We start from the raw sequence: 21917 nt of genomic DNA, 5'->3' as shown, positions 1-21917 counted from the left end.
ATGAATAAAAACATATTTTTCTCTTAATTTAGATTTTAGAATGAATTTTGTATCAAGAGATTTCATTTTAGCCAAAGAATTTATAAAATCTTTCCCCCACCAAATTTAAAACATAAAGAAAACCTAACTTGTAAATTTCAGAAATATATGAATTCTACTATCAATTAGTGGTTAACTATAATTTCAACTGTACATAGAACTTTACAAAATAACCTATGTCCTCAGCAGATTCTCACCCCTATGTTAATGTATAATATTATTATGTAATATTAATATCAATGTATACTAACTAATATAATTATAATAGCTAATTGTGAAAGAACAAACATATAGGTTGTACTTTGGGTCCAGAAGGAGGAGAAGAAAAAACTTGGAGAAAGATGGCAGGATCTACCATGTAAATGGTGTGTTTACTCTGATATCACAAAGCAGTTGGAAATTAAATCATCTAGGAATAGATGCATTTGAATTATATCTGTACTTCTGTGCCAAGGGAAAAGTATCATGATTATAATCCAAAGCCCTGGTTAAACTTTGTCAGAATTTTTCAAATCCTAGGTTATTTTAACAGGTGTAACTTTATAAAATAAACATTGCGCATAAATGTCCATTTCTGGTATTTACTAAACAGTATAGAAAGTACAGAAATCCCCCTTGAGTTAAATTCTCATTAAAGTCAGCAAGAATTATTCCTATTGTCATGAAGATGCTTCAATTTTAAGGATTCCTGGAACTTTTTGTAAATTTTTCTATAGTTAAGCCATTGATTGATTTAATGCCAACTTCTGAATAATTTAATTTGCTCCAATACTCTCCTAGGAGTTATAGATTATGAATATAGACTCAAGTGTGTTCAATTACCTGTGACTGAAGTGTCCAGTAGTATCACTTAATGGTTTCAAGCCCCTTATACAGTAGATTTATTCTCTATCCTTCATAATGAAACATTTTCAGCATCATTTGTTGTTTAGGAACTCCTTTTGTACATAATCCCAGTATGTGATAAAACATGGTACATAATGAGGTTCAGAAGTTGCAGGAAAGTCTTATTCATTTCCCCTAAAGCGAAGGTCTTTTAAAATAAATGAAAAATTTACCATAGTGACATGCATAGAATGACATTTACTGCCCTTAGAGATAGCTCTAAATCAGGGTTTCTCAGTCTCGGAACTATGAACTTAAAAAAAATAATAATGATTGCATTTTAGCATCATTGGTTTGCTTCTTAATTCTATATATTTTATTTTGTGCACTTAAAAACATTTTAGAATTCTGAGAAGGGGTCCAATAAGTTTCATCTGAATATATAATACAAAGAAAAAAGTTCAAAATCTATTTTCTAAAGGGGAAAAAAGGACATAAAATTTTAGATATAGCCCTAAAAGGAAAAAGGGGAAAGTTATAAACAAGTTTTTAGAATTGCAGTCTCTTGAACTTTTTAGTTATTTCTTACTCATTCCCTAAGTCTGTGCTGTCTATAAAACAAGTTCAATAAATGCTTATTAAATTGAATAAAGAATCTATATTTATTGATTTCAACAAGAAGAATTTCTGAGAGATTTATCAACTTGATTTTTATTTTAAAAGCCAAATCATGGAAGATTTCTCTTTTCATTCAATTTAGAAAGAATTTATGTCTTTGATGTTCTTGGCACCATGTTAGTGCTAGGAATGCAAAGATAAAACATAAAAATCTCTTCTCTCAAGGAACTTAGGTTCTACTGAAAACATAATATACCTAGATAACTCTGTAAACATATATGTGTATGTGTGTGTATATATATATACATATGTACATATACAATTTTGAGGGAGGAGAATGAAATATAAAAACTAGGTATCAGGAATGGTTATAGTTAGAAAGTGACATTTATTCAAAATCTCGAAGGAAGCTAGTGATTCCAAGAAGGAAAAGTGAGAAGGGAAAACATTCCAGATATGTGTTACAGCTTATGCAAAGCACAGTGATGAGAGAGCTATTATGTATGGAGAATGGTCACCAGGCCAGTCTGGCAGGAATATAGAATGTTTAAGAAAGTTATGTGCAATCTGTTTGGAAGCATTGAAATGGAGACAAATTGTGAAGAGCTGCATATACCAGAAAAGTTTATATTTGACCACATGAAAGGGAATGGACTTTAAGGCCTGTACTTTAGGAATCCCAGTTTGGGAACTGTATGTAGAATGTATTGTGGAAGGTAGAGATTAGAGTCAGGGAGAACAATCAGGAGACTTGCAATGGTCCAAGTGAGACATAATGAAGACCTGAACTAATAGGATAATACCGTGTTTCCCCGATAATAAGACACTGTCTTATTATTTTTTTGGGACTAAAAAACACCAGAGGGCTTATTTTCAGGGGAGGGCTTATTTTATCCTCTATCATGCCCCTTTTATCCTCCATCATGCCCATTTTAGCCTCCATCATGCCCCTTTTAGCCTCCATCATGCCCATTTTAGCCTCCATCATGCCCCTTTTAGCCTCCATCATGCCCCCTGAGTGCTTATTTTATTCTCCATCGCTTACTGAACTTACCGAGTTTTTAGATGGTCCTGTCTCAGCTCTACTCCGCGGCGCTGCTCTCAGTAGCGCCAGCAAGCAAATCACCAGGGAAGAAGAGGATGACGCGCTCACTGCTGCAGCTCTGATTGGATGCAGCTCGGAGCGCGACGTGCGTTTCACCCGGGAGGGGAGGGCGGCGCTGCTTACTGAAGGTACCGCTACGCAGCATATAGCGCAGGGGATCACCATGATGACCGTTTTCATAGTAAGTTGGATAGGGCTTATTTTCGGGGGAGGGCTTATTTTAGCGGAATATTAAAGAGTATGTGGGTGTCTTATTTTCAGGATAGGTCTTATTATCGGGGAAACACGGTAGCTATGTGATTGGATAACAGAGACACATATGAGAGATATTGATAAGATAAAATGGATATTGTGAGTAAAGGACAATGAAGATTCAGAATAATCTAATGTTGAGAATCTTGGTGAATGGAAGAAATGGAGAAGTTAGAAAATGAATTAGTTTTCAGAGTGAAATAATTTCTCTTTTGGACACATTAATATTGAAGTGCCTATGATAAATCCAAGAAGAATGTCCCACAAGCAGCTGGTGATAAAACAGAAGAACCACCACATAAATTAGAGATCAAGAGAGAGATGAGAACTAGATATTAAAATTTAAGAGTCATTTAAGAGAGTTAATTTACAGAAGCTGATAATAGTAAGAAAATACCCAAGATCTCTTGGGGGTACACTAAAAGTTAAAGGTGGAACATAGATGGTGATCCATCAAAGGAGACTGAGAACAGAGCTGTGTAGATTGAAAAAGAACCAAGAGATAGTCATGTTCCATAAAATCTAGACAAGAATTTGTATTCAATAGTTGTGGTCACTGTTAGTCAAATCCAACCACTTGGTTACCTCTCATTTAGACTATTGCAAGTCTCTTGGTTAGTTTCCCTGATTCTAATCTCCACCTTCTCCAATCCATTCTAAACACTGAGAAAAGACATTGTATTTAGCTTCTGAGAAATCATTGGTGACTTGAAGAAAGCGGTTTTCATTGAATTGACTGTGGAGGATAGTTAAAAATTATTATTTCAAGGGGATAATAAATAAGATAAGAATGTGGAGACTATTAAGCTTTATGTTTAGTGGGTGAGTACCAGGATAATTACTTCTTCTTTTAAAATTTATTTTAAACTTAAATACAAAATAGGGAAAGAAAAGATTTTCATGAGCTCAGAAAAACACGAGAGATTCAGAATATTAAAGCAATAATATTTCTATTTCAAGAAAGCCTATATAATAAATAACGCACACTGTATTCAATTGTCCATCTTTGCTTTCTTGTAGGTTTTCCCTTGTTCTCTGCTGTGTACTTTTTACTTTATTCTTCTTCCCCCATTTTCTTCTTTCTTACTCCTCAGCCCAGAAGGCTATAATTAAATGCAGATAATTATATTTATATAAACACATATGCATATATGTACATACATATATGCATATATACACATCCCTATAGATATCTATAATCATATACACATAAACATTCATGTTATATGTTATATTGTACTTTGTATATGTTATATTGTACTTTGCTTGTCTGTCCTCTGTTTCTCTGAAAGTGGATATCATTTTCTGCCATAAATCCAAGTCTTTCTATATTTTTCTAACTCTAGCAACTCATCATTTTCTACACCACAGCAGTATTACATTATTATATTGTCTAGTTATTTTAAATATTCTAAAACAATATTGGTTAATGTGGCTGAATATAGTATAGTTTCCCTATTTTTCTTTTGATTAAATCTATTTTAGCTTAAAAACTTTCTGAGATCATGATTTCTATCCCAGCTTTTTTTTTACATAATAAATTCTACTGCTCATTATTGTATGTTTGTACATATCTCTTATTTTCTATCCCTTTTGATTACTCTCCTTTACTTCTCTGTACTACCTTGCCCTCCTATTACTTAACCTACCCCACCTCCAAGGATCCCTCCCTTATTCTCACTCCACTATCCTTTCTCCTTGTTCGTTTGTTTCTATTTAATTTATGACTTAATTTTCCAAGTATATATGTTGCTCTCTCTTTATCACATTCCCATTAATCTACATTTTTGTCCCATTACTGTTAATCTATACACCATTCGAGACTCCCCTTATCCTATTCCATTACTCTCTTATTTCTTTATAAATTTAGAAGACTTTATTCCCCTCTAAATGCATATGCTGTTTCTTTTTAAACCAGACTTGATATGAGAAGGATTTCTCCTAAAAATTCTTCCCTTATATTCTCCTTCATCCCTATTCCCCTTACCCTCATTTCTTTCTGGATTTAGAAGACTTTTACATACATATTATACATAATTATACACAATACATATTCACACATTTCAATGTATATATACACAATATATTTACACATATATGTAATATTTATACACAATACATATATAGTATATGTTACATATCTTTTCTATATCTTATATATCTTTTTTGAGTTTTTTTTTATGAATTCTCTTTGGGCAGACAAACCTTGATCTTTATTCCCATAGTAACTTTCTACAGTTGGGTTCTTTATCCTTTGCCTGTTCATTTTAATTTGACTTAGAGCAGCTTGTCATTGTAACCACCTGTAACCACCTCTAGCCCAGGAGCATGGGGAATGGTGTCTCAGATCCTTTTCACTTCTACCCTCTCGCCTGGAATTAAAACCAAGAATTCTAATCCTCCTGTAAGTGCCCACAGCCAGCGTTGTCCCTGCCCTACTGCTTCTGCAGTCACAGGGCATGTGCTTGTTCCTTCTCACCCAGGACCAACCTTTGGCAGCACAGCTGGGCCCAGTGCCCCTTGGTAGCAGAGGTTCCCTCAATCTTCCCCTGTTCAGGCTTCCGATTCCTCATTTGTTCCAGAGGTGAACATTCCTGTGGCTGGGTCTGAGACTACCTCCCAATCCAGCTAGCCCCAGGGCTTGCAGCTTGCTGTTTCTTGCTGGAGGTGTTTATACTTCACCGGCCAAACTTGCATCCTGCATTTTTTTTTTTTTTCTGATCTTCCCTGGTTGTACTGTGCCAACTCTTGTTTGCTTTTGTTTGCTTTTTACCTTGAGGAGCTAGTCTCTTGTTTGTGGTTGAGATCTGGAGAGCTTGCAATTTTCTGTCATGATCCCCAAATTTTCTCCTCATGCTTTTTTATTGAACAAAAACCCAGGTTATTACTGCAATTCTGTTTTTATTTAAATTTTTTGAATGCTGCTTTAGCCATTATGTCCATGAGATTAATAGGTATTCATTTTTCTTCTCTTCTTGTGAAATCTCCATTTTATTTGTTTTTCAGTTTTTAAAATGAGGATCATATCACTTGAACCCAATATAAGGCTTTAATACTCAAACACTAAAATGAATCCATGATTTCTTCAGTTTTGGGATTCCTTCCAACAGTATAAATTGCACCCCATCCATATCCATCCATCCTGTGCCTCTCTTGTCCCTCTTGCCCCACACATTCTCTATCAGGAGTCTGCCCAACATGCCAAATAGTTTCTTCATTTTCTCAGCATCACAAGTGTACCAGTGGAACACTCTGGCTGCCCACCTGCCACATGACTAGCCCATCTACTTTCTTTATTACACAATTCCTTCATGACATCTTCTATTCCTATTCTTTGGAGTTTCATGTTGCATCCTATCATCCACCATGAGCCTCTCAATTGCTCTCTATACAGTGGGTTCCATATCTTAATGCTACTCTATGAAAACATTAGTATTGAAAAGTAGACCTTTGTTTTTATGAGAAGCTTAGATCTCACTACAAGAGAAAAAGAGCTTTGTAATTTCCTGAAAACAATCCTGTTTCTTCTCCACTTTTTGAAGTCTAGCTCATTGTCTAGCTGAGACGTTAAAGCTTAAAAGTTATCTATCAGAAGCCATATGAGGTCCCAGTTTAAGGCTCAATTTATTTATTTAATTGTTATCATGAATGCATTGTTACTGAATGCCTGTTGGCACAAGGTACTATTTTCAGTGCTATAGGGTTTAGAGAAAAACAAAACAAAACAAAACAAAAATTCCAAATCAAACCCTACAAAAAACCCTCTCTCAAAATCCATGTAAAAGTCATGTTCTCTGGCTTCTTAGAATTAAAAGCTCGTTCAGGTAAGATGATTTAATTGAAATTAAATAATGCATACTATTCATAAAGTATCAAGCTATGAATCATCCATGTTTTCAAAATTAATTTAGAACACAGAGCCAAAAATAATTAACTATATGATAAGGGATCTTGTAATGCCTAATGAGATCTTATCTTTAAAGGGCTTTTAGAGTCTCAAGTAAAATTGTAATACAGAACTGTTTTTTCTTTCTGAGGAGTTATATTGATAATACACTTGAAGAATATTAAATAAACTTGTAATTCTATTAATAAATTCAGGTGAAGAATTTGTTTGATTATATAAAATAATCAATTTGCATTCTAGAATCACACTAAAATTAATATTTATTTCTATCTTATTTTATTTTTCAGTTGGACTAGACCAATTTTGAGGAAAGGTTTCAGACATCGCTTGGAGTTGTCAGACATATATCAAATTCCCTCCTCTAATTCTGCAGACTATCTCTCTGAAAAATTAGAAAGGTATGGTCATATGTATCTATTTTATGGTTTAAGAGTGCCACTTGTCCTACTAATTTTTTAAAATAGTTTTTATTTACCAGATATATGCATGGGTAATTTTACAACATTGACAATTGCCAAACTTTTTGTTCTAATTTTTCCCCTTCTCCCCCCGCCCCCAGATGGCAGGTTGACCAATATATGTTAAATATGTTAAAGTATAAATTAAATACAATATATGTATACATGTCCAAACAGTTGTTTTGCTGTACAAAAAGAATTGGACTTTGAAATAGTGTACAATTAGCCTGTGAAGGAACTCCAAAATGCAGGCAGACAAAATTAGAGAGATTATTGTCCTACTGTTTTTAAAAGCATAAAATTGATTAGGTAATTTTGTGAGAAATGTTCATTTAAATAGTAATATCTCACTTGAATTGATACAAGTACTGTCTTTTGGAAAGAATGAAACAAAAGAATAAATTTTTATAGTTTCTAAAATTAAAAAATGCTATTGAAACCCTTAAAACTTATAAATACTCAAAAGAGCCATGACTTCCTACTTATATGAAACTCATTTCATTAACAGATGAGACTAAAGATACTGTTGAGATCCCTGAGGGAGTGATCTGAGATATCTGGTGATTCAGTGATAGAATTGTTGATTCTACCAGTTTTTTCTGATTCTGATTATATACTAGACCAGAGATGTGTCACCAGAATGTAATGGGAAATGCTTAACAAAATAGATAAAAATACAATACACAAGATGTTATTTTGTGGTTTTCCTAAATTAATAGTTGCCTGCAGAGATGTTTCTATTTAAGTTTAACAATACTAATCTATTTTGACCTTACTTGCTTATCAACAGAGATCACAATCTTTCCAAACCTCATTCCATATAATTCATAACCACTTTCCCACATAAATCTCCCAAAGACCATCTACCTAATGCATTCATCCACTGCATCCCAGTCTTCCTGACTTGTATCCTGCTATTGGACTTTGGTGACTCTGAAACAGAGAGTAAAGCTGATGATTTTGTGCCTCATTTTAAAATCTAATTCACTTGCCAGTCAAGTCAGAACTGTATGATGTCATTCGTTCTCTTTGAAAGGAAGTGCAAACAACAACCTAATATACTATGGATCTCCATTGTATTTAGTATCTTAAGTTTATTAGCATGCCATTTTAGCTATGTATCTTTTGTCTGCTATTCTTAGTTCATGACTTAATTTCTTTTTATTCTTATTTTTGTTTGATGAGGAGGAAGGATGTTTGTAGAGTTCTTTATAAACTTAACTTTACACTTGTTCAAGTCCCACCCCCACCTCAATCTGTTTATGTAGAGCAGCAGATGATTCTCAATGCAAGCATTATAAATGAATTAGATGGCCACAGAATTCTCAAATTCTGTCTGGATCCTCCCAGAAATCCAGACCTTTTGGTTTCCTCTTCCATTTCTAGGGTTTCAACTGATTAATAATCTAAATTTGCCCACAAGGTGTAAGAAACATGGGCCCAGCCAGATTGGGCCCAGGGTTCATTCCAGGCTCCAACTGTAGAGCCATTTCTTGGACTGGAGAACTCTGAGTTGTCCATAGACATCTTACTTGACTTTGAATCTTCTTATTGTTATGTCTTTATTATGAACAGAGTAACATGAATAGGCATGCCAAATTACAAAATGCAGAATTGTCCTCTACTTTGTAACTATTTACAGAATTTAATGCATGCTTGACTATAGTGAGACAATTGCATGTATTGATATTCTTTAGAAATATATTACTTCTTTAGAAAAAGATAGGGATGCAAGACACTTTAAACTTAACAGGGACTCTATGAGAGTAGTTGGAGAAGGAATTAAAAAACTCTTCAGAATTTTTTGCAAAGAAAACTGCAAAATGAGTCATGAAGAATATGGAAAAATAACAAGGACAACATTTTACAAGATAATACTATCCAATGAAACTTAAACTATATAAAAAAAGTAAACAAATGATTTAGTACAAATACCACACAGAATTTCTCGTTTTCTTAATCATATACTTTGTATTCCTAACACTACATATAATAGAATAGACATAGTGAATCTGCTAAATTGAGCTTGCTTATTATTTTAATTCTTTCACTTTTAAAACTATATATATATGGGGCAGCTAGTGTAGTGGATAGAGCACCAGTCCTGAAGTCAGGAGGACCTGAGTTCAAATCTGACCTCAGACACTTAATACTTCCTAGCTGTGTGACCCTGGGCAAGTCATTTAACCTCAATTATCTCAGAAAAAAAAAAAAAGAAAGCTATATGTGTGTGTGTGTGTGTGTGTGTGTGTGTGTGTGTGTGTGTGTATCTATATTTATAGGGAGTCAACATAGAGAAAGTTGGCTTTAGGAGTCAAGAAAAGTAATTTACCTCTAATACATACAAGCTGTAAGGCATTAGGTAAATTACTTAACCTCTTAGAGCCCTTAGACAACTCTTTAAGACATAAACAGCATATCTTTGAGATCCTAGAATAATTAATTTACCTTTTTTAAAGACCTTTTTAAAAAAATGTTTAATATTTTAAAAAATATTGACTTCCAAGTCATCAAACTCAAATCTTCCTTTTTTTCCCCCGAGGCAATTGGGATTAAGTGACTTGCCCAGGGTCACACAGCTAGAGTGTGTTAAGTATCTGAGATCAAATTTGAACTCGGCTCCTCCTGACTTCAGGGCTTGTGCTCCATGCACCACCTAGCTGCCCCCCAAGCTTAAATCTTCCAAGAAACCCCATCCAGCTGAATAAAACGATTTAACTGTCATTGTTTTCAAGAGCTGGATGAGCCAACCCCTCCTTCATCTGTTAGGCTATAAAATATATGGAAACTGTGATCCTTGAAATGGGACAAAAGAGCTGTTTGATTGCCCCTAATTATGGTGAACATACAGTATTGGGTTCCATGATATTCCAAATAGACAGTTAATAGTGAAAGCCATTCTCGTTCAGATCATAGAACAATAAACTTTCAAGTTGAGGTATTCTGCTGCTATGTGTGGGCTACAAAATAATAGATTAGAAAATAGATGTTTTAAGTGCTTTGTGAAGATATGATGAAACATCTCTCTGTTCATTAGAGAGGAGGGGGACTTTGGGTATGGAATGTGATATAGTTTATCAGATGGGATCACATTTGCTGTGCATTTTTTTAATATGCGTGTGAATTTGTTTCTGATACAAGTTAGGATTCAGTGGAAGAAGGAAAGAGAGTGGGGGAAAAGTCATCAATAAAGCTTAAAATAAAAAACAAAATTAAAAAAAAACCAAAATTATAGTTTTTAGACAGTTGCTAGTCTGTTGGTATGGGGAAGTTGCAATGAAGGAGAATATTAGGTAGATTCATAAATTTAATCTGATAACTCCCAATGATGGAGTTTCCTACTTAATAGAATTATAAATACAGACCAGAAAAAGAAAATTAGATCTTTAAAAAAAAACAGCTTTCTAACTTTTCAGCTTATTCTTTGAGTTTAAATTGTATTGCTATTTAAGTGGTGAAGATCAAGGGAAATTTTTTTTCTAAACTTGTATAATTTTGAAAGCCATACTTTAGAAAATCTTCCTTCCTTCCTTCCTTTCTCATTTTCTCTCTTTCTCTTTCTGGCTTTCCTCTCTCTCTCTCTTTCTCTCTCTCTTTCTCTCTCTCTCTTCCTTCCCTTCCTTCCCTTCCTTCCCTTCCTTCCCTTCCTTCCCTCATTCCCTCCCTCCTTCCTTCCTTCCTTCCTTCCTTCCTTCCTTCCTTCCTTCCTTCCTTCCTTCCTTCCTTCCTTCCTTCCTTCCTTCCTTCCTTCCTTCCTTCCTTCCTTCCTTCCTTCCTTCCTTCCTTCCTCCTTCCCTCCCTCCCTCCCTCCCTCCCTCCCTCCTTCCTTCCTTCCTTCCTTCCTTCCTTCCTTCCTTCCTTCCCTCCCTCCCTCCCTCCCTCCCTCCCTCCCTCCCTCCTTCCTTCCTTCCTTCCTTCCTTCCTTCCTTCCTTCCTTCCTTCCTTCCTTCCTTCCTTCCTTCCTTCCTTCCTTCCTTCCTTCCTTCCTTCCTTCCTTCCTTCCTTCCTTCCTTCCTTCCTTCCTTCCTTCCTTCTCTCTCTCTCTCTCTCTCTCTCTCTCTCTCTCTCTCTCTCTCTCTCTCTCTCTCTCTCTCTCTCTCTCTCTCTCTCTCTCTCTCTCTTTCCTGATTTTCTTCTTTCTGAAGGTTATCAAAACTCCTAAAATGTTTGGCCCATTATTTCTGGTGTTAGGCATTACAGTATCTTCCTTTCAGAAATACACAGTGACCTTTTCATGAATCAATTCCCCACAGGGTGATATATGGTGAGACATTTAAATCTGCCAAATATGTGACTGAACTAGATTTGAACTTTTATTGATTTATTAAGTCAGTGAACATTGGGCTTTTGGGGTCTTTACAAACTTTTTTGTTTCTTAAAGTCAAGTTGACTAAATCTCCTTGGATATACTTGAGGGAATCAAACTATGTTAAGAGCACATAACAACTCAAACATTTGTACTTCCAACTAATGGTCTTGTTTTTATGTTTCAGGGAATGGGACAGAGAGCTGGCATCAAAGAAAAAACCCAAACTCATTAATGCCCTTCGGCGATGTTTTTTCTGGAGATTTGTTTTTCATGGAATCATATTATACTTAGGGGTAAGGATGCTGGAAATAAATTCATCATAGACATATAAAATGTTCCTGATCTCTATAATTGCAGTAGCTAGCATTTCTTTACAGCTTAAGGTTTATCAGACACTTTGCATGTATTATGTTATGCTTTCATCATTCCTGTAAATGTATGGGCAGATGTGCAGATGTGTGGCCTAAGGCTGAAGGAGGTTAAATCATTTAGCTGGGGTCACACAAGTAGTAAGTATATGAGGCTGGATTTCAACTCAGGCCTGTCTGACTCCAATATTTTATTTCAATGGGACTGATACTATGGGCTGGCAATTTGCTTTGGGTTCTTTTCAGTAATGTGTGAGGAAAAACTTACAAGCTGGACCATTGTAGCCAGGAAGGAACTTCAAATTTTTGGTATAGAAATTAAAAATTAAAATTAAAATTAATATCTGCAATATAAGTAGATTGGACTACATGACTTCTTAGATAAACTTTTAGCTCTAAATCTATATTGAAAGAGGGGTCATTCGTGCAGCAAGGTGGTGTAGTGCACAGAGCACCAGCCCTGAAGTCAGGAGGAGCTGAATTCAAATATGGTCTCAGACAACTAATACTTCCTAGCTGTGTGACTCTGGGCAAGTCACTTACCCCCAATTGCCTCAGAAAAAGAAAGAAAGAAAAGAAAGAAAAGAAAGAAAAGAAAGAAAGAAAGAAAGAAGGAAGGAAGGAAGGAAGGAAGGAAGGAAGGAAGGAAGGAAGGAAGGAAGGAAGGAAGGAAGGAAGGAAGGAAGGAAGGAAGGAAGGAAGATCATAAAGACCAGTACTAGTGCAAGATAGGAGCACACAGAATTCACGAAACTCAAAGCTAAACCAACTTTGAAGCAAATTCCAAAGCAAGTGTGCTTTCCATTTTGACTTGGATTATAAATGGGAAATTAAATATAACAATGCACTAATATAAATTGTTTCTTTCAAAAATTACTCTTTCAGTACCAGTTCATTGTTTATTCTGTGCCTTGGATTAAATGTTGCCTTTGCTTTCCAGAGTTGTGATTGGCAGAAATAGCACTAGAAGAAAATTGTTATCTGTCTTTGACTCTGTTATTGATCTGCTATATGAATTTGGGCAAGTGACTTCAAGTCTTTTAGGCCTTTGTTTCCTTTAGGCCCCCTTTTGAGGGGCCTAAATCTGTTTTCTGTGATATAAAAGCAAGATTATTGGAATTATACATTGTGGAATTATAGGCAAGTGACCACCTTGTACTGCCTTCATAAGACTTATCATGTATTTCATCAGGGTAAATGTGACTAGACTGAGATGCTAAACCCAGAGACAGTATTGAAAAGACAACCTGGAGTGTTAACTTAACTTGCTTTCTAAGAGTAACTTTGATTCTATATGTTGTCAGAACAACATTCTCTTGAACTCTTCAGCTCTAACGTGGAAAAGTTGGTGACAGAGATTACAAACATATTTAGTCTTCACATTAGAGCTGTTTTTATGTTCTATCTTTCAGAGATCATATAGTCCTGTCTATCCATACTGAAGATGAGGAAATTTTGCCCTAGCAAGTTTGTGACCTACCCAAAGTTATATGGATAGTGATCAGCAGAAATACTATTTGATTCCAGGTTCTCTGGCTCTAAAGCAAATGTGCTTTCTATTGCACCATTGTTACACGATTAGATAATTATCTGAGAGGTAGTTGGTTGTATAGTGGATAAAGTGCTGGACCTGAAGTCCAGAAGACCCAAGGTCAAATCCTTTTTCAGATATATTATTGTATGACCCTAGATAAATAATTTAATCTATTTCAGTTTCTTCAACTATAAAACTTAAATTATGATTTCTAAAAGATAACTCCACTATATGATTGAAAAAGTAGCAGTTCCTTTTTTTCCCTTTTTGGAGAGGATGTTGGGAATTTTAATTTTTGTTGAGTAGTGGTATGTATTATGAGCTGGCATAGAAGGCAAGATGGAAGAAGACAAAGTCCACATTCCCCATTATTATTTAATTTTAAAAAAAGAAATAAGTTCATTTTGAGGACTTTGTACATTCTTTGTGCTAAATGAAATTAGAGTTCAGAACATTGGCATGGTGATCGATCACATAATCCAATTCTTATTTTAAAATACCTTTATATTCTCTTGTTTCATGATCTTTGGCTTTAGAGGAATCATACTAGAATTTATTCCTTGAACATATTATATAGAAGTATTTTACAGTTATTCTGAATGACAGATAGAGACAGTGATAGACAAACAGACAGATAAATCCTTGGGTATCCTGGACTAAGCCAGGCCTCTTTGAACCCTAGTTGGTCAGTAAACTGATGGTATCAGGATATATGTTTTTCAAAGTCTCTTTCAATTCAATAATTCTGACCTAATATTTCAAAATATTCTCTTCTACTATATACTAGTCTATGATTATAATGATCCAGATCCAATAATAGCTCCAATTTGTTCCTTAGATGTTGATCTATTATATATTTTATGTTGAATAATGTCTTCATCTTCTCCATATGCATTATCCTCCTTTGTATAATTACTGCTTCCCCAAAATTGCAGGTGAGCCTGAATACTACTCCCTTTCTGTTTGGATTGATGCAGAATGAAGGGAATAACACTGAAAGGTCATTGTGCACAGTAATATTAATGTTGCAGTGATGATCAGTTGTGTAAGACTTGTCTACTCTGAACAATACAATGATCCAAGATAATTCTAGAGAACTTATGATGAAAAAATGCTATCCACCCTCTAGAGAGAATTGATGAACTCTGAATACAAATTGAATATCATTTTATTACTTTGTTTTTCTTGTCATTAAAAAAAGCTAATATTGAAATATGTTTTATATGATTTTATACGTACAATTAATATCATGGAAATAATTAGGTAGCTCAGTGGATAGAGTATAGAATCTGGAGTCAAGAAGATAAGAATTAAAATTCAGCTTCAGACTCTTATTAGTTGTGTGATCCTTATCAAAGCACTTAATCTCTGCATTTTAGATGGAAATGGAAAATCATTTAAGTATATTTGCCAGGAAAATCCTACTAACAGTTTTGTCCATGAAGTCATAAAAAGATGGACATGATTAAACAACAATTGATATAATATTGTTTGCCTACTCAGTGGGTTCTGGTGGGTGTGGAAAGGAGGGAGAAAGTTTGGAACTCAAAATAAAAAAAAAGTTTAAATAAACAAATAAATAAACAAACAAATAAATAAATAAATAAATAAATAAACTTAAATAAATAAATAATAATTTTAAAGTTTTTAAAAAGAAAAAAGAACCACCATGAATACATTTATTTATTTTCTGATTCCCTTGAATCTCATAGCTATAGTAGTGCAGTTCACTTCAGTTTCATCATGATAAAAAGAATTGTATTATTTATGATTACCCCTGGGAAGGTTGACAAAAAAGGAAATTAAGGTTATGAGAGAGCTTGGTTAAGTGACATATTTATATCATTTCATGTCATATTTGTGATATCACCATGAAATACAGACTTAATTTCCTTAAACCTTGTCAGCAGTCAAACAAATAGTATTCCCAACATGTTATCTCAAATAATTAGGTTTCCATTAGGGTTGTGCCAATATCTCAATAATTAAGAAACTGAAAACAAGGATTGGATAAGGATAAACTTTTCTCAGCAAAGGCAAACTAGTAGTTATCTTGCTAGCTGACTGACCAAAAATATGATTATGATAAATTATAATAGCTAGTATTTATCTAGAGTATTGAGGTTTGCAAAGCCCTAAAAATATCATCTCATTTGATACTCAACAACTCTGAAAGATCAGTGTTGTTATTACTCCCATTTTTCAGAGGTAGGAACTGGGCAGGCAGATTAAGTCTGGATTTGAAGATCTTTTTAATTCCAGGTTCATTGTTCCATCTAGCTGATTCATTAAAAACAATAACGAGAATATTTATGAGGATAATCCAGATTTATACTCTTAATGTCTCTTTGCCTCAGTTTTTACTTCTGCCCTTTTTCTTTTACTTTGCTTCTATGCCAGCAAAAATAGATAGTCTGGTATTTATTTCAGGTGCCTACTCTGTCACAGCTTACCTTCCTGGATCAGTACTGCCTTTTATGGTAATAGGAAGCTTCATCCATATCCTTTTGATCCTATGTAGGTTAGCAGAGTTTAGGATGATTTTTGCATTATAGACTGATTGCCTTTATGATTTGAAAAGGCCAGAGTATATCCTGGTATTGTTTCTTTGACCAATGGAGTAAATGAACCAATATAGGTCCTTATTATATCATCCCTTTTCTTCCCTAAACAGATCCATATATATTCATAGTTTGAAATAGCAAGGAAGGAAAATGGCCATTCACATGTGAATACCATTTTGGGTGAGAGAGGTTACTTTAATTCATAACTCTGTTTGAACACCTCACTTTTGTGTTCTGACTTCTAGCTTGAAATCAGTCATTCTAATAGTTATCCCCAACCCTAGTTTGGATCATGATTTTGCTCTATTCATAAGTTAATATGCAATGGAATAGCTAGGCACTGTAGTAGCTGACTTATACTATAAGTGTCTATGTGAGGAAATGGCTAATTTATATATGCAAATTTTCTATCACTTCCTTGATTTTTTGCTGCTCCTTTCCATTCCTCAAGGACTTGCCTGTTTTTTGTATCATGCCTATTATTTTTTTCATCTTATTTTGGTAAGCCTTTTGTCTTATTCTCTTGGTACATTATGACTTCATAGACTACTGCAGGTCTTCTCAAAACAATGACAACTTCAGATGATAATGCAGATTCAGAGATCCTGTATTGACTTATAGGATGTGAAAGCTTGCTGGTCATTTTGAGGCTTCAATAGCCAGAGCAGCATTGTTTAAAGCAATCAAAGCAATAGTCTAATGTGGGGTTTCTCTGGAGAAAATTGTATGTTACCTTATCTAAGTGAGGCTTCCTGTTGGAACTTTGGGATTCCTTTAAATGTTCTCATCAAACAAGGCACCTGAAATGCCTTCTGCTCTTGTCCCTAGTGCTCCAAATGTAGGGATTATATTTATTCCTTCCCCATGTTGTTGTCTTCTCCAACCTCATAACATATTGGGAGAGATGAGGAATTGATGAGTTGACCCTCATAGTCTAATGGGGTCTGTTTACAGGATTTCTTCCGACTATTTTCTGCTTCTAGTGTGACTTGCTATCATCTCTAATTAATTCAACACCTTTTCTTGGCCCTCTGGGATTTATACTTTAGAAATATGAGTTTTCAGGCAGCAGCTATCTACTCTAAAGTGGTTTAGAACAGAGTTCCTTCATACAACAATGGGAGAACCAACCTCATGTTGTTTCTTTATAACTTTGAGTCCCTCTCTACTCCTTATGAGTTCATGCTCATAATGTGGTTCAGGACACAATCTTTCTTCCCATTGTTTTCTGGACTTTGGGGCTTTTCATATAGGGCCCTTGATTCTTTGTTTGGCAAGATGGAGGTGTGAGAAAGAGGCTCCTTCGTTGGCTCCCAATTCTTCATGTTTTCTTTTCTGACAGGAGATTTTCTTCTTCTCTATCTTATTTAAGATAAGATCATAGATTTTGAGCAGAAAAGAACCTTAGCGGCTATTGAAGCAAATAATTTTTAGATGAAGAAATTGAGTCCCAGAAGGGTTATGTGACCTGCTCAGGATCACACAACTGGTAAGCATTTGAATATTGGCCCTTCTGAGTCTAAGTTCTGTGTCCTCTGCACTATATCCTGCTGCCTTCTTATATGTGGGGGATATGTGTGTGGGGGAGGTGGGGAAGGGTACCTAGCACATTGCTAGAAAATATTGGACCATCAGGTTAATTTTTCATTGATCCTTATTCAGTATTCAACCCTATTTTAGACAATCCTGGGAGTTTGACAGAAGCTATTATGTGTGCGTGTATACATACACACACACGTATACATACATATACACTATCAGAGTCACAGATATTATAAATTGGGAAAAGATCACATGGCTACATATCACTTCCAAACTTTTCTTGCTATAATGAGAATGAGTGTGCTATGAATTACTTTATATATGGGACAAATAATTCAAACAAATCTGTCTTATGATGATACTTTTTACAAGGAAGTTTTTCTCCCTCTGCATAGAAAAGACAGTTATAACTATTCATCTCCATCACATCACCCCATAAGATGTGTTCCAAAATACAGATGTGTAAAATCCAAATGGACCAGATTATTTGCAAATTAATAGATGCAACCTTCCCTAGTAGAAATATTAAAAAGTCTTTTTATAGCTTAAAAATGCTAAGGAAAACAACAACAAAGGTACATGCCTCTATTGAATTAAAATAGAATTAAAAAGCTCATTTTGAATCTGTTAATTTTCAGTTAAATTTTCAATATAAGTGAAGAGCATGCAGACCTTTCTATAAGAAAATATTAATGTTCATACTACAAGTAATACATCTTTCAGGTTATTTACAGTATAATCACTTTACTTTATTGTATTAGACACAACAATGCTTTTAGTTTGGGAGCATAGGTAATGAAAATATAAGTTTCAGAAGGATTTCATCACACCTAGTATTGAAGGTAAGGACTCTGAAATAGAAAAGAAGATTTTAGAAATGAACATATAGCACAAAGATTTGTGTTGAAAAATAGGATTTGGGACAATGATTAAAATGTGAGAATAATGACCCTTTCAAGAAATATAATACATTATGTGAATAGAGAAGAGCGTATTTGGCTAGAAAATGGCATTGAGAAGATTTTCAAACAAAAATAAAAGGAGAGGGGAAAGTGGCCAGACATCATGGAGGACAATAGATTTGATAGAAAAAATGGACTAAGAGTGAAAAAAAAAAAGATGTTCAGCAATTCGCATGAAAAAAATAATTAGAAAGAGCATCAGTAAAAATTACATATAACTTGAGATACTCAACTCATATATATATATATGTGTATATATATATATGTGTGTGTATATATATATGTGTGTGTGTGTATATATATGTGTATATATAGATGTGTGTATATATATGTGTATATATAGATGTGTGTGTATATATATGTGTATCTATATATATGTGTATCTATATATATGTGTGTGTGTATGTATATATATATATATATATATATATGTATATGCCTTTCAGGCCATTTATTTTTACAGATGCTGTTCCTAAGTATTATATGTGTGTGTGTGTGTGTGTGTGTGTGTGTGTGTGTGTGTGTGTGTGTATAATATACACCAAATTAAACAAAGTGAATTTGGCATTTTTAATACAAGAAAGCTATAATCTCATTAATATGACCAATATTTGGTAGCATGTTAATTACTATATATGACAATAAGTTCTATGATATACCACTTTTAGAAGAAACTTATCTGAAAGAAGATATGAAAGAGTCAAGGAGCTAGTATGGAAACTAGATTCTAGAAACACATCAGGAGAGCATTTTAAGTTAGTTAAAGGAAAGAGAAACAGATGTCATAACTCTAGAGAACTGCCCAGAGAATGAATAGGAATGATTTTTGCCTGTTGTAGATCAAAGAATCTTGCTTAATAGTGGTTGACATTTATAGAATTTTAGGGTGGAAGGGGCTGTAATGGCCAATCTAATCCAACATATACCAAAAAATGAATTTCCTTTACACTAATGGACAAGTGGTCACTTAAAGTTTTCTTGAACACTCTAAGGGGGACAAACCACTACCTTCCAAGGTAATATATTTCATTTTTTCATAGCTCAAATAAATTTTACTAACAATTCATCATTCTTTACATTTTAAATGTGCCTAGGTGTACTGACATCTATACCACATCTCTCTATCTTGTCCAAAAGGATAGTATGAGAGACTTGTCACGAGACTCACTTAAATCTAGAACTACTATAACTAGAGCATTTTCCTGATTTACCAGTCTAGTAACCTTCTCAAAAAAAGGAAATAAGGCTAATCTAGCATTACCTGTTCTTGATGAGTTAGTTAATGTTAGCCTTTGGTAATCAGCACTTCCTTTTCTAAATTATTATATAACACCCTTTTAATAATATGTTTTATAATTCCATCTGGAATCAAAGTCAACCTTACCAACTTCTAGTTTGAAGAATCTGCCTTCTTATTTTCCCTGAAATTTACTCAAAATTTTCTACTAAGGTTTGGAAGAATATATATTTTGTGTCTACAAAAATAGTGATATTAGCCTCTAAATCTTGACATCCTTGAGGGCTTCAGTCTGTTAGTTGGATTCCAGATTAATCTATTTCACAAGATCAGATGCATCCTTGACAACTCCCTCTGAGCCACTCTTTATTCTTTCAGACATGCCCTTGTAAGAACTGATGGTCCTCTGACAGTCAGAGGTCATGGCACCTTGTTGGAAGGAGTACTCACAAAGATGAAAACGTGGAGTTTTGAGGTGTTGAAGCACATCACTGAGCTGTCACAAAGAAAACTATTGTAGTCATGAGAAGCTTCAAGCTCAAAACAGGTTATTGATTGGTTAACGTGTTAGTACTTAGAAAATAAAGATGATCTTTGGAGTGGAAAATTGAGAAACTCTCCTTTTAAGTGTATCTTATGTGTTTCATAAACTTCCTTAGTTCATAGGATTGCATTTTTTTTATCTGAGAAGATGCTTTAAAGTTTTCTGATGCTAGAAACTGTTCAGTTTATGTTTTCAGTGTTTTGATTTCGTGACAGCCCTTAATTTTGCTTACTCCAATCCACAATTTTCAAAATCGACCTTTTTCTTTTTAAAAATGAAGATGATTTTTGTTTTCCACTATAAAAAGACAAATAATAAAAAAACACTGCCAACAAACAGCATGGCATTTGAACTATGGGGCTGGAATGTCAGCTCTGTGTGCAGCTACTCCAAAGCCATTGCTGGTCTTTTCTCCATGATAATGCTGGCTATGGCCTTCCAGGAAAGTTTGGAGAACTTTTATTGGTTAGTGTTTGTAAGGCTAGTTCATTCAATTGATGTTTACAGAGCTCTTAGAAGAAAATAGTGGAATTGATCCAAGAGAAATCTTTTTTTGGCACTGCACTACAACTTTTATTCCTGTGTGTCATTATGCTTTTCTGTTTTGTGTGGGTCCCTAGAATGGTCTGAAATTAATGAATTCAGTGTAAGATTTACACACATGCTAAATAAGTTACAGCTTAGGGCCTCACCATATGAGGCTGTGTTTAAGTTACATCAGAAATAATGGTATTAGCCTCTAAATCTTGACATCTTTGAGGGCTTCAGTCTGTTATTTGGATTCCAGATTAATCCATGTCACAAGATTGGATGCATCCTTGACAATGCCCTCTGAGCCACTCTTTATTCTTTCAGACAAGCCCTTATAAGAACTGATGGTCCTCCATCAGTCAGAGGTCATGGGTCCTAGCAATCTTATGGCACCTCTTTTGATTTTATAAAAATTGCTGACAGCTATTCAGTGACCATACATGTAAAAATTTACTAAGATCAAGTAAGGTCACATTAGCCTTGTTGATTTTTGCTGATAAAGTTCTAAGATTAATACAACAGTGAAATATTGTAAGTATAACATATTGTGTTTTTAGCAAGACATTTTGTAAAGTCTGTTATGTTATCTCAAAGAGTTGTTGACCAAGATAAAACTGTAGCAATATATTAGGTTGCATTTGGAAGGTATCTCCATACTTCTATTTTGTTCAACATTTTATTCAGTGATTTGTATAAAGATATAGAAAGCATGTTTCTCACATTTACAGATGACACTGAAGTAAGCATGAGCTCCTGGATGATGGAATTGGGATCCAGTAATATCTTGATAGAAGTGAAAATAGGAAAGTAGGGAACTTAGAATAATGCTATAATTAGCAGAATAAGGATCAGAGTATGGCCGACTTGTAGGATAAAAAGGGAAATACAGCTCACAAGGGAACTTTTACTTAAGAGGATGAAACTCAATTTAACAAGTGTCTATTGAATATTTATTCTGTGGGCACTGTGTTAGACAGTAGGATATGAAGCCAAAAATGAAAGTTACCACTGCAAACAGTTTATGTTCACTACAATTTGAGCAGTGAGGTATAATTGAATCTTGAGATTTTCTCTTAAAGAGATCTTGGTAGAAAGTATGAAGAAAAATGGAATAGGATGACA

General features: G+C 34.4%; 1 protein-coding gene across 1 annotated transcript in view; it reads left to right on the top strand.

Annotated features, from left to right (window-relative positions):
• Nucleotides 1-21917, top strand: part of CFTR (CF transmembrane conductance regulator) — a 191478-nt gene that overhangs the window by 30970 nt on the left and 138591 nt on the right. Inside the window, exons 2-3 of the mRNA XM_074268208.1 lie at nucleotides 7034-7144; nucleotides 11698-11806. Coding sequence (XP_074124309.1) covers nucleotides 7034-7144; nucleotides 11698-11806 — 220 coding nt within the window. The remainder of the gene's footprint in view (nucleotides 1-7033; nucleotides 7145-11697; nucleotides 11807-21917) is intronic.

This window comes from Sminthopsis crassicaudata, chromosome 5, assembly GCF_048593235.1.
Source record: "Sminthopsis crassicaudata isolate SCR6 chromosome 5, ASM4859323v1, whole genome shotgun sequence".
Classification (NCBI taxonomy): Eukaryota; Metazoa; Chordata; class Mammalia; order Dasyuromorphia; family Dasyuridae; genus Sminthopsis; species Sminthopsis crassicaudata.
The sequence above is the reverse complement of the archived record's forward strand: the minus strand, read 5'-3'. Positions and strand labels throughout refer to the sequence as shown.